The sequence below is a fragment of the Fusarium pseudograminearum genome, chromosome 1 (genome assembly GCF_000303195.2).
Source record: "Fusarium pseudograminearum CS3096 chromosome 1, whole genome shotgun sequence".
NCBI classification, from domain to species: Eukaryota; Fungi; Ascomycota; class Sordariomycetes; order Hypocreales; family Nectriaceae; genus Fusarium; species Fusarium pseudograminearum.
Genome location: NC_031951.1, coordinates 10,281,101 through 10,293,605, shown reverse-complemented (window position 1 = coordinate 10,293,605; position 12,505 = coordinate 10,281,101). Strand labels below are relative to the sequence as shown.

Sequence of the window (12,505 nt, the reverse complement as noted above, 5' to 3'; positions counted from 1 at the left end):
ATCATGAGTGGAGTCATATGTGCGCATCATATCCAATACTGTATCAAGCGTCTAGGACATTATGCCGAAGTGTCTATCAAGGTACTCTACTCAATCATGGCACATATTAATAGCAGCTCACCCCAAAGTCAAGAAACCAGTTTTGTCATTCAACATAAAATTTTGATTATCATTTGTTTATACTACATTTTGGGTCATTAAATCTTGGGCTCGAGCTTTTGCATGTCGACGACAGCACGGATGCAGTCACCCTGCTTCATTGTTTCGAAAGCGTTGTTGATCTCGCCGAGAGTCTTGCGGTGGGTGATGAACTCGTCAACCTTGAGATCACCCTTCTTGTAGTCGGCAACGAGGTCGTTCAGCTGAGAACGGCCCTTGACACCACCGAAAGCACATCCTCGCCACACTCGGCCAGTGACAAGCTGGAATGCTGAAAAAATAGTCAGTATCTCTGGATGTTTGTGAGTTGTCGGGGTTTAACTTACGTCGTGTGGAAATCTCTTGGCCAGCGGCGGCAACACCGATAACGATGGACTCACCCCAACCCTTGTGGCAGGCCTCGAGGGCAGCGCGCATGACACCAACATTACCAGTGCAGTCAAAGGTGTAGTCACAACCACCGTCGGTCATCTCGATAAGCTTGTCCTGGATGGACTGGTCGCCGAGCTCGGTAGGGTTCACGAAGTCAGTAGCACCGAACTTCTCACCCCACTCCTTCTTGGAAGGGTTGACGTCAACAACGATGATCTTGCCAGCCTTGCGAGCGGCAGCACCCTGGACAACTGAGAGACCGACACAGCCGGCACCAAAGATGGCAACGTTGTCGCCAGCCTGGACGTTGGCGGTGATGGTGGCAGCACCGTAACCGGTGGTGATACCGCAGCCGAGCAGACAGGTTCGGTCCATGGGAGCGTCGTGCTCAATGGCAACGACGGAGATATCGGCGACGACAGTGTACTGGGAGAATGTGGAAGTGCCCATGAAGTGAAGCAGATCCTTGCCCTTGCACTTAAATCGAGAGGTGCCGTCGGGCATCAGACCCTTGCCCTGGGTGGCTCGGATCTTACCGCAAAGGTTGGTCTTTCCGGACTTGCAGAACTTGCACTCCTTACATTCGGGGGTGCTGTTGGGGGAAACGATTAGATTGTGTGGCGATGGACCAGGTACGAGAAAGACATACTAGAGAGCGACGACGTGGTCACCAACCTTGACGTTGGTAACGCCCTCACCAATAGACTCGACAATACCGGCACCCTCGTGTCCAAGGACAATGGGGAAAGCACCCTCGGGATCCTTGCCAGAGAGTGTGTAGGCATCTGGTAAGCATTAGCTGTTTGTCGACTCCATTCTCACGCCTGCGGAGCTCTGAGAGCATGATGACGCGGGCACAAAAAGCATACCTGTGTGGCAAACACCAGTGTAGTAGATCTGGATTCGGACCTCGTTGGCCCTGGGAGGAGCAACCTCGACATCCTCAATGGATAGAGGCTTGCCGGCCTCCCAGGCGACGGCGGCCTTACAGGTAATAGTCTGGCAATGGCATCAATAATGTGTTGACAGAAGCTTCCCATCATCGACAGCGGGGCGCCTGTTACGATGAGGGGTAGGTAGTGAGAGGGTGCTTGCCAATGGAACATACCTTGCCAACAGTAGACATTATTCCGGTTTTATGTGATGGGATGGAAATCGAATGTCGAGGAAGAAAAGAAGTAGTATGGAAAACAGAAAGACAAACAATTTAAAGGGGATGATGGGGCTTAGATGATTGCATCCAAGGCCGGCCGTTTCAAGGAAACTGTTTATGTAGGCATAGAATCGGTAGGAAACCGCCCGCATCAAAGATCCCGATCACCGAGCAACTCCGGTGCGTACCTACGTTGGGTACCCCGCAATTGGAGCTCAAATCCACATCACACATTCAGATAGGAAACCTTAGGCGGCTTCGGACATATCACTATCGCGCTCATTGGACATGACACTCCGTTTGTCTTTGTTTACGTGAGGACATGGTGCGGGGAGGCTGTCTGGGCGTGCCAAGGTCCTGTGCCATTGGTGTCAAGGTCGCGATAATTGGTAAAGATAGCCAAATAACCTCACAGACAAGACACTGACCAGAGACAAAAGCGGGGTCTTACTACACTTCTTTCGGCAGATGATACCGACTCGGCCGTCGGTGGTACATAGGACGCCGTTCAGTGAGTCAAGATGAGAGGCTTTCGTTTCTTCACGGGGTCGGAAGACCTTCCGTACAATGCCGTGCCCGTTGCCGATGTCGTTACAGGTTACTTTAATTATCGTCGAGTTGAGTTTAAGGCGGACCTAGAGCCGAACTATCGGAAGAAGGAGATAAGAGAGTCTCGCAAAACATTTCCAGAATGTCACAAGAACAACCTACAGACGCTCTCGTCTTGCACCATGACAGATCATCCAACTCCACGTCTGCAGTTGTTCTCGCCATGTGTTCCAACTTAGCTACATCGGCCCGCGCCGGATTGAAGTGGTAATTGTACAATTGCCATTGAACGAAGAAACAAGCTTATTCAATCTAATTTGGACGCTGATTATCAACAGCTCTTCTTGTTAATTGCATGACAATCATCAGCTGAGTCGACTTCAAGTACGCCAAATCTTCAATTGCAAAGATTGGCAGACTTAAAAACAACAAAGAAATGTATTCAAATGCCGCGAAACTCACGGTGTGAAAACAACAATGGGATTTTAATTGAATAAAGAAAATCCTGTTTGGGGGACTTCAAATTGTTTCGAGGAACAAGAAGGACCAATGTCATAGGACAGGGATTGCGGTGCCGGATAAACCACGGCGCGTGTTACCCATCGCGATAGCTCCAAAAAATAATCACAAGCGCGTTCAGCTGCAGCAAACAGAAGCTGTAACTCAACATTGCACCCAAATACCATCCATTGCATTACCAAGCACAACCATCGTATGCGATAATAGCGCAAATCCATACTCGATAGCGAAAAGACTAGCTGCTGCGACGCGCCGAGTCGGCCGATCTAAACCTGAAGCTTGAAGAGCTCTTGTAATATAGCTTCTTTGCATCATGGCTGCTAGATTTATCGTGGACAGCAGTCCCCCCGGCAGTCCGTCGACACCTGCGCGCGGTACAGGCTTCTCGTTCCTCCCCGAACATCCTACGACAACCCCCGGTGGACCACCGCCGCCGTCTTCGGTTGCCTCTACCACACCTGCCGGCGCACCGTCTCTTTCGTTCATGGGAAGCTCTTTTTCGCATGGCATGTCCAATACCAAACCCCTCAACCTTGGGGTGTCAAACAACACTGGATCTGGAAGAAGTCTTTTCGGGCGCAACAGCACTACAAGCAACCCACTTGCAAGATCCATAAGAGGTCGACAACCTTCAGGATTGAGCCGCCAATTCAGCGTCACCGAAGAGGAAGACGAGGATCAAGAACAATATGTTGAAGAAGAGATGGAACTCCCGCCGCATCGAGGCAGTCTTTTCCGCATGTCTGCCGCTCCAGAAGAGCGTCCGCGTGAGGTCGATGCCGAAATCGAACGATACATCGCTCAAGATATTGCTGGCCACGATGGGGAAGATGCAGAATATGAGGACGAAGAGCATGCTTTTGACCGAGAAAGTTCTGAAGAAGCGGACATGTTTCTCAACATGAGACATGACGATCGAGCGTACGGCCAGCCAATGATCGGAGACGAGTCCGACCTTATGGTGCTTAACACGCCAGCAGCGACAAGCCGAGTCCGCAGAGAAGCAGAAAGCATTTTCAGACAAACCTCAACTCACCTTGGAATATCTGGCCGTCCAGAGGGATTCCAATTTGCATCCATCGCCAAGAACCTGTACAATCAGTATGAACCCGCCCAAATAGTTGAGCCTGCAGACATGATTCTCGATACCGAACAGCTTGTATGCCGACTGTACGAGGAAGGAGTCGGAACGGAAGAAGACTTTGAAAAGATGGACAACTCACTATCCAACATCACATTCCGTCTCACCGAACTATGGAACAAATGCGTGGACGGTCTCCCCCAACCAGAGGGAGAGGATTTTGCTTCAGTCGGCCCTGGACTGAACACCGAACCATTCGAGAAGGCTGCCTACATTGCTCAACTAATACTTCGTATGCACCACACTCGATTCGATAACGACACCGACGAAGAGAAGACTCCGCCTCTGTCCGAGATCATGTTCGATTGGATGCAGAAGAGCCACAACCTCTACCCTGACCAAGTTCGTGACATCAGCCGCCACAGTCCTAGCCCTGCATGCCATAGCCTGTTTTGGCAGACTGTACGATGTTCACTGCTCCGCGGAGATGTCAGAAGTGCGTCATATCTGCTGAGAGAGGCTGGCTGGGAACATGTACGACGAGGCCCTCGAGGTGATTATGCATACATCGGTAAATCACTCGAGAATGTCAGGCGATTTGCTGCTGCTGCCGCCGATGTCCTGGACCAGTCCCCGGCTGCGAGATCGGAATGGGATATCTGGAACAGCAACTGGACTCTTTTCCGAATTCAGGCCCGCGGCTCTCTGAACCGAATGACACTATTCGCGGAAGGAAAGGAGCAGGATGTGCAAGATCTGATGGATGACCCTCAGCCACAATCCCTATCGTCAATGGCTCGAAAGGCATCAAGCCAGATCCCCTGGGATATATACGAGAACCTGCAGACCGTGTATGGTATCATCTTGGGTAACCATGAAGATATCATGGAAGTGGCCCAGGACTGGTGTGAGGCGACGATAGGCCTTTTTGGATGGTGGGACGACGGAAACCAACGCCATAAAGCGCTCAGGTTCTCACAATCGCAATTGCGAGCATCGTCACGATTCGCCGGTTCTGAAGACTACTTTGACCGATTGGCAACCGCCTTCCATATGGTGACTGGATCAGACCTCAACCCTAATGTCATGAACCCTGTTGAAGTTGCGGTGGCCTCTGCCTTTGAAGGCAACGTTAATGCCGTGCTGGGTTTCTTGAGAATATGGTCGCTGCCCCTGGCATGCACTGTAGCAGAAGTTGCATCGCTTGGTGAATGGCTACCCGCTCCCGATGTCCCCAGCTTATTCCCTACCGATAGCCTCGACATGGATGATCTTGCGCTACTAGGAGTAACACAACCAGGACCCGATGAACTGGAAGGCATCAAAGACACAACTCTTGTCCTGTACGCTAGGGAACTGGCAGGAATAGAGGAACTGTCACCAGAGCGCGATGGATGGGAAATGGCCATTCAGGTCTTGGGTCGAATGGATTCGCCTGAAAAATCAGAGGAAACCGTTGGCGAGCTTCTTCGAGATCTTCTTGATACGCTTACCGAGAACTCGGGGCCTACTGTTGACAAGATTTGGGCGATATTGAATGATCTCGGCATGATCAACTACGCCGAGGAAACAGCAGAGGTAAGAACAATGCAATTTCAGCACTGATCCTAGCTAACTTGAAATAGACCTTTGCAGAGATTCTTTCCAGGGAGTCTCATCGATACGGAGAAGCTCTATGGTACTATGCACTATCTCATCGATCAGACAAAGTTCGTGAGGTGCTGAACCTCCTCATGTCTTACTCGCTTGTTCAATCTACGGTTTATCCCTCAGAGAAGGATCTCGACCAGGAATTGAAGGACTTGCTACGAAAGCGAACCGAGACTTTGGAGAAGCGAGCCAAGCAAGATTTGGAAGCTGCTCAACTACTTGGTCGAATGCTTAGTGGTTACGCCACACTACGCAAGTTTTACGAACTACGAGATGCCGAAGACCTCGATAATATTTCATCTACTAAAGCCCTAAAGTTGAAGAAGCAAGCTGCATCCGCATTGGTGGCTGTCATCTCTAGCTCCGACGACAATATCCGTGGTGGACTTTACGACGACACAAGAGACTCAGTAGTAAGCGAAGACTTCCTACTGGCTCTTCTGGGAGAGGCCACGGTCTTTATCAACCAGTCACCGGCCGTTATTACACTCTCACAGATCGACATTCTACTGAAGGCTATTGAAGATATTCAGACAGTTGGTGACAGAGTTTACTCAGCGTGCGACGACTTTTTCAACCTCGTGTTGGCATCTGCACAAGGGCTGAAGGGTTCCACGCCTCAAGACCTGATGGGCAAATCGACAGGTAACCTAGGTGGAAGTTTCATGATGACAGGAAGCTCTGTGCTGGTGAACCACCTGCACAAGTCAATCTCTGCCGGCGCAAAGGTGAACAGGGGGTGGGATTGGAGGAAGGGATGGCTCGCAACAAGCAAGGGCGAGGACGTCCTACGAAAGCTGCGATTGGGATTGGCAAAGGATCTCGCAGCGCTTTGGCTAGAAGACGCAGATGGAGTTGTCTCTTACTAGAAGACATGTATTTGAACAAGAATGATGATCGGTTGCTTTGGCCGACAACTCTGGTTAGGCGAATGGACGGCGCCTTTTGGTAATGGAAGAATGAGCAAGCTGTAATTAATGCTCTAAAGATGAATACTTACTTTATGTGTATGATAGATAATTCGGATTTTCCTGGGCATTTTACTGCATCCCATCATATGTTCTCTCTGTTCCTGGGTACCTATTGACGTGAAGAGTGGATATTAGACGGTTCCCCGCCGGTGTTCGGACACCATGATGCCCCACATCCCCCGGATCTAAAATCAATCTCCAATCCGGTCCCGGGAATTTACAATTGTTAAAATTTCCGCCCCGATTTCGCCCCCACCAATTACAACTTGCAAGGGAACCACAATCTCGACATTGGAAGGAGAACCCGAACAGTTATTCTTCATAGTCACCGTGTATCGCCCATCATGGTTTCAATGGAGGTCGCCAGCCGCTCAGGCGGTGCCATGACGGTGAGTAGTAATCTCAATCACAGTTTATACTTCAATTGAACCATTCTGTGTTATAACCAACGACGATGAACCACCATGACTGACTCTTGACTTGTACAGCAACTCTTGCGACGCTCTGGCCCCAACGCTATTCGATCGACTGCTGCTCTCTCTTCCAACAAGAACTCAAGGAGGAACTTCTCTTCCGTCAAGTCTCTTCCTCCTACCTACGAGAAGCTCTACACCAAGTACACTGATGTTCGTCGTGTGCTCGGCAAGCAGCGTCTTACACTTGCCGAGAAGATCCTCTACAGCCATCTCGACAACCCCGAGGAGTCGCTGCTCAGCAACACCGAAAATGGACAAAGCATCCGTGGCAAAGCTAACCTGCGTCTCAACCCCGACCGTGTGAACATGCAGGATGCTTCTGCTCAGATGGCCATCCTCCAGTTCATGTCTTGCAACCTCGCCAAGCCTGCTATCCCCGCAAGTATTCACTGTGATCACTTGATTGTGGGATCCAAGGGTGCTAAGGATGATTTGTCTGCCGGTATTGAGACTAACAAGGAGGTGTTTGACTTCCTCGAGTCTGCTGCTCGCAAGTACGGAATGGATTTCTGGCCTCCTGGTGCTGGCATTATTCATCAGACTGTTCTCGAGAACTACGCTCTTCCTGGATTGATGATGCTTGGAACCGATTCTCACAGCCCCAACGCCGGTGGTCTTTCTACAATCACTATTGGTGTCGGCGGTGCTGATGCTGTCGAGGCGCTTGTTGGTGCTCCTTGGGAACTCAAGGCCCCCAAGGTTCTCGGTGTGCACCTTGTTGGCAAGCTGAGCAACTGGGCTTCCCCTAAGGATGTCATTCTCCGTCTCGCCGGCCACCTTACGGTTCGTGGTGGTACAGGTTCCATCATTGAGTACTTTGGCGAGGGCGTTGACAGCCTCAGCGCCACCGGTATGGCTACCATCTGCAACATGGGGTAAGTTCAACACCGAACGGGCTAAACCTTGTTTCTTATGCTAACATGTTATTCAGAGCCGAAGTCGGCGCTACCACTTCAATCTTCCCCTACACCAAGGCCTCAGCACGATACCTTGACTCGACTCGACGATCGCAGGCCAACAAGAACATCGAGGCCCTCGAGAGCTTTGCCGGCAACAGCTCTGACCCCGATGCCCGATGGCAATTCAAGGCCGATGAGGGTGCCGAATACGACGACCTCATCACCATTGACCTCTCCACTCTCGAGCCTCATATCAACGGACCTTTCACTCCTGATCTGGCCACACCTCTCTCCAAGTTCAAGGAGGTTGTTAAGGAGCAGGACTGGCCTGAACTCCTCTCTGCTGGTCTCATCGGCAGCTGCACTAATAGTTCATATGAGGATATGACCCGAGTCGAGAGTCTGCTCAAGGATGCCCAGAAGGCTGGCCTTAAGCCCGCTGCTGACTTCTACATCACCCCCGGAAGTGAACAGATTCGCGCTACTCTCGAGCGAGACGGCACCCTTCAGACTTTCCAGCAGGCCGGCGGTATTGTTCTTTCCAACGCCTGTGGTCCCTGTATTGGTCAGTGGAAGCGACAGGATGGTGTTGAGAAGGGCACCAGCAACGCTATCCTGACCTCGTACAACCGAAACTTCCGTGGCCGTAACGATGGTAACCCTGATACTATGAACTTCCTCGCCTCCCCCGAGATTGTTACCGCTATGGCTTTCGCTGGATCTACCACCTTCAACCCTGTGACCGACAGCATCAAGACTCCCGACGGCAAGGACTTCAAGTTCTCCCCCCCTCACGGTCTCGAGGGTCCTCAGACCCCCTTCGAGTCTGGCAACGCCGAGTTGGGCGTCCTGTCTCAAGAGCCTGACCCTAACACCAAGATCGCCATCTCTCCTACCTCTGAGCGTCTGGCCTTCCTTGACCCTTTCCCTGCTTTCCCCTCATCCGACCTTTCAGGCCTCCGCGTCCTCGTCAAGGTCACCGGCAAGTGCACCACTGACACTATCTCTGCCGCCGGCCCCTGGCTCAAGTACAAGGGACATCTGCCCAACATCAGCACCAACACTCTCAACACCGCCATCAACAAGGAGACTGGCGAAGTCAACGCCGCTTACGACCTTGATGGCTCCAAGCACACCATTCCCGAGCTCGGTCAGCTCTGGAAGGATCGTGGTCAGGAGTGGCTGGTTGTCGCTGAGCACAACTACGGCGAGGGTTCTGCCCGTGAGCACGCTGCCCTGCAACCTCGCTACCTCGGTGCTCGCGTTGTCTTGACCAAGTCTTTTGCCCGTATTCACGAGACCAACCTCAAGAAGCAGGGTGTTGTCCCTCTGACTTTCGAGAACGAGGCTGACTACGACAAGATCGCTGCCGGTGACGAAGTCGCCACTGTTGGTCTTTACGAGATGCTTCAAAACGGCGGTAAGGGCGATGTGCAGCTGCGTGTCACCAAGTCCTCTGGTGAGGAAATCCTCATCCCCACCAAACACGCCGTCACCAAGGACCAGGCTGGTTTCATTCTCGCCGGTAGTGCCCTCAACTTGCTGTCCAAGGGCATCTAAGTTGAGCACCAACCATCAAGCTTGAATATGTACACATGCTGTCACTGTAAAAAATCTGTTCATATTCTGATTTGACAAGTGAAGTATTTAATGGCCTTTGGGTAGGCCAGGGCAAAGAGAAAATAGGGGCGTTTATTGGATGGGTGAAAAATGTCCAAGCGATAGATTGTATATATATACCAACAAGCAATACCAGTAGTCATTCTTTGTCTTCTAGCTATTCCATTCCAAAGTTGAAAGGTGTGCCTTTCCAGCCGTGTAAAATGTGACATGCCTAGTTGAGACACAGAAACCAGACTTGACATGTATCTGTTGATCGAACCAGTTTGTAACTTTTATTGCAATATACTTGGCGTATTTCTCGGTATTCTTTACATATGTGCTTTTTATATTTTATATTTTGTCTCAGCCGGAGCTCGAGCCTTCTCAAGTTTCTCTGTGTTGTCAACTATAGTATTTCATATGTACACAGCAAGTCCATTTCGCGTCTGTTGTACGCGTGCGCAATCTTCGAAAGACTGCGTCAGAATGGACCCTTGGTCATATAATCTCATCATGCATTATTATCATTAGCCTGCGCCGAAATTCATCTTAAAGTAGCGCTCTGCTTCCCTTTTAGATTTATTCCTTTGACGCTGGTACTGAGTCGCCTGCTCCTCGCACTTTCGGAGCCAGGCACAGGCCTTTAACCATGCGGGATCACTGCGCACATCTTCGGGCAGTTCCTTTTCAGGCACGTCTCCGAAATCCAAGATCTGCTTAAAACATCGCGGTTTGGGAGGCTCGAAAGGGGGTATAGATCCGTCATTTTGGGCATTTTGACGGCTCTGCTCCAGCCTTTCTTCTTCGGCGCGCAACCAGCGCAGCCTTGCCTCAACCTTACCAAACCAGGCCTTTCGGCTGGGACGTCTTTTGATCTCTTCACATTTCTGTTTGTACCAATGCTGAGACCTCTTATGCATTTTATGGATTGCCGGATTAACGGGGAGATAAACTCGTTCACTCTTATGTGACGCTGACCCGTTTTTAACAATGCGGGAAGACAAGCGGACGCCAGGAGGTGGACGCAAACCAGATTGTCGGTAGATAATCGAGTCAAATGCGACTGGGTCAAAAGTGGCTAACGGCTTCTCCTTGTCGGTGCCTGTTTTGGTCCTTAATGACAACAGTGCTGCTTGTATTGCCTGAGCCGTTGTTCCATCCGAACTGTCACTTTTACTAGCCTTGTTCGCTCCATTATCAGTTTTGGCGCACACTTTGGGCAGTAGTATATCTCGCAAAGGGCGTTCCTTTTCTAGCGAAGCCTTCATGGGCAATGCCTCCTTCGGCAGTGCCTTCTCTGGGTGTTTCGACCACGGGGAAACTTCATATGGCCTACTTGGCCTTATGAGGACTTTGGGTGAAAAAGTCGTTTGTGGGCTGCGCCCCTGTGAACGCTTTGGCTCACTATCGAATGCGGGCTTCGACATATTCAGCAGATTCTCCGGTGGCTTTTTTGCTGTCGGAGTTGAACTTTTGGAGGAGAATGACAGAGGAACATGCCCACTGCTCTTCGTATCCAGCTTTGGTTTCCGAGAAGGGTGTAAAGGCGGTTCCTTATTTGCGACCGGCGACACCACCCTTTCAGTGACAGGATGCTCGCGTGGTATGCTAGTCAAAATTTCCACCCCGGGTTGAGAATTTATTCTGGGGGCTCGTAGTAAGCTCGACGTATCTGTCAGATCTATCCGAGCAGCGGTGACTTTCTTAGCAGTCCATGCCGAACTTTGGATCATCCCTGTCTGCAATGCAGCGTTCGTAGACCGATCTATCGGGCTACTCCTTTCGCTCAACCAGTTACTGACTGTATCCTCCTCTTTCTGCCCTCGGAAAGCGTCGTCCTTTTCCCGTTCTTCGCCATCGCCTCTTCGTGTCAAAGACTGGGCAGAAGTAGTTCTGCTTTCCAATTGCGTGACGTTTGGTTGTTCAGCTTGGGTGTCAGGTCTGGTACTGAGGGATTCACGAGAAGCTTCTCGAGACCTAACTGAGTTCCGCAAGCCAGGCCTCCAGAACGGTTGGCGGCCCCTTCTCGCGGTCAAAACTCTACCCGATGGTCGAGATGTCCCTAGTTGACTTGCTCCACCGTGGTCATTATTGATCGGAGACGCCTGTCCAAGCGACTGGTGCAGTGAACAGAATGCCGTTGAGCTGAACAAGATAGTGTGATAACAGTCAGGAGCTGCGCAGGTGCCGCCTATGCGGGAAGTATGATTCATCGAGTACCACTTGGATGGACCAGGCGGTAAGTCTATCCCGCCAAGCGCAGAGTTTTGCGACTCGGTTGAATCATGAGATTCATATATTGATATTTTCCTGTCAATTATGTATGTTAGATTTGTGTATCATAATGCGCAAGCCAAGTAAACAGTGAAGCGAGAGTCGAGTCAGATCTTTTCAGTTTTGAATGGCCGTCAAGCTAGGCACCCAGCGGTTGCTGCCGTCTCTTCTCTGAGCCGTTTCATCGCAGTATAACTGCTGTCAGTCGCGGCCTTTGGTCAAGATCCGTGGCAGAGACGAGGAAGAGGACTCCATGTTGCGACTGAGGAGACTCTAATATTACCGGCCCCAGCACTCTACGAACAAGGGGAAGTGTAAGAGAGCTTTTCAGCTTGGGGCGCGATATGAAATGACAAGGTTGATTGAGACAACAGTGTCATGAACGGGTTCAGATAAGAGGTAGTGCGACCAGAAGGGTTCCGTTCAGTCAGACCTTTTACCATGGGCATCATTCGACATGTAAAAGGAGAAAGGGCATGGGAAATATTTGCGACATACCTAGATCCGCAACCGTCTCCCCTGTGCGATCAAGGAAGTGGTTGTTGCACCCGCGTTAAGAGCTATGCCGTGCGCGCGAACAAATGCGATTGCCGTTGTACAGCATGCAGGTATGTACAAGTCGATATTGGATGACGAGAAATAACAGAGGTAATCAGAGGTTGAAATAGTTTGCGGAAAAGTTAGTTAGGATCGAATGAACGCTAAGAAACGCGCTCCGACGAGGCTCCTGTCCTATCCGCGGTAAACAATGCGCGACTGTGTTTTCTGCTTCTATCATGCAGTTGAAAGAAGCGCTTCAA

The 12,505-nt window shown here is 50.7% G+C and overlaps 4 protein-coding genes across 4 annotated transcripts; 2 read left to right on the top strand and 2 right to left on the bottom strand.

Annotated features, from left to right (window-relative positions):
• Window positions 1–197: 197 nt before the first annotated feature.
• Window positions 198–1,657, bottom strand: FPSE_03673 (uncharacterized protein; the record flags this gene model as incomplete). Its single annotated transcript, XM_009256792.1, has 5 exons — window positions 198–430; window positions 486–1,123; window positions 1,181–1,316; window positions 1,401–1,530; window positions 1,640–1,657. The coding sequence occupies 5 exons, from the start codon at window positions 1,655–1,657 to the stop codon at window positions 198–200; spliced, it is 1,155 nt and encodes a 384-aa protein (XP_009255067.1).
• A 1,408-nt stretch (window positions 1,658–3,065) lies between these two features.
• Window positions 3,066–6,352, top strand: FPSE_03674 (uncharacterized protein; the record flags this gene model as incomplete). The annotated part of the gene is made up of 2 exons (XM_009256793.1): window positions 3,066–5,411; window positions 5,459–6,352. 2 exons carry the CDS (start codon window positions 3,066–3,068, stop codon window positions 6,350–6,352), a joined length of 3,240 nt encoding a protein of 1,079 aa, XP_009255068.1.
• A 446-nt stretch (window positions 6,353–6,798) lies between these two features.
• On the top strand, window positions 6,799–9,389 carry FPSE_03675 (uncharacterized protein; the record flags this gene model as incomplete). Its single annotated transcript, XM_009256794.1, has 3 exons — window positions 6,799–6,843; window positions 6,943–7,805; window positions 7,862–9,389. The coding sequence occupies 3 exons, from the start codon at window positions 6,799–6,801 to the stop codon at window positions 9,387–9,389; spliced, it is 2,436 nt and encodes an 811-aa protein (XP_009255069.1).
• Window positions 9,390–9,958: 569 nt separating this feature from the next.
• FPSE_03676 (uncharacterized protein) lies at window positions 9,959–11,644 on the bottom strand (the record flags this gene model as incomplete). Its single annotated transcript, XM_009256795.1, has 1 exon — window positions 9,959–11,644. The coding sequence occupies one exon, from the start codon at window positions 11,642–11,644 to the stop codon at window positions 9,959–9,961; it is 1,686 nt and encodes a 561-aa protein (XP_009255070.1).
• Window positions 11,645–12,505: the final 861 nt, after the last annotated feature.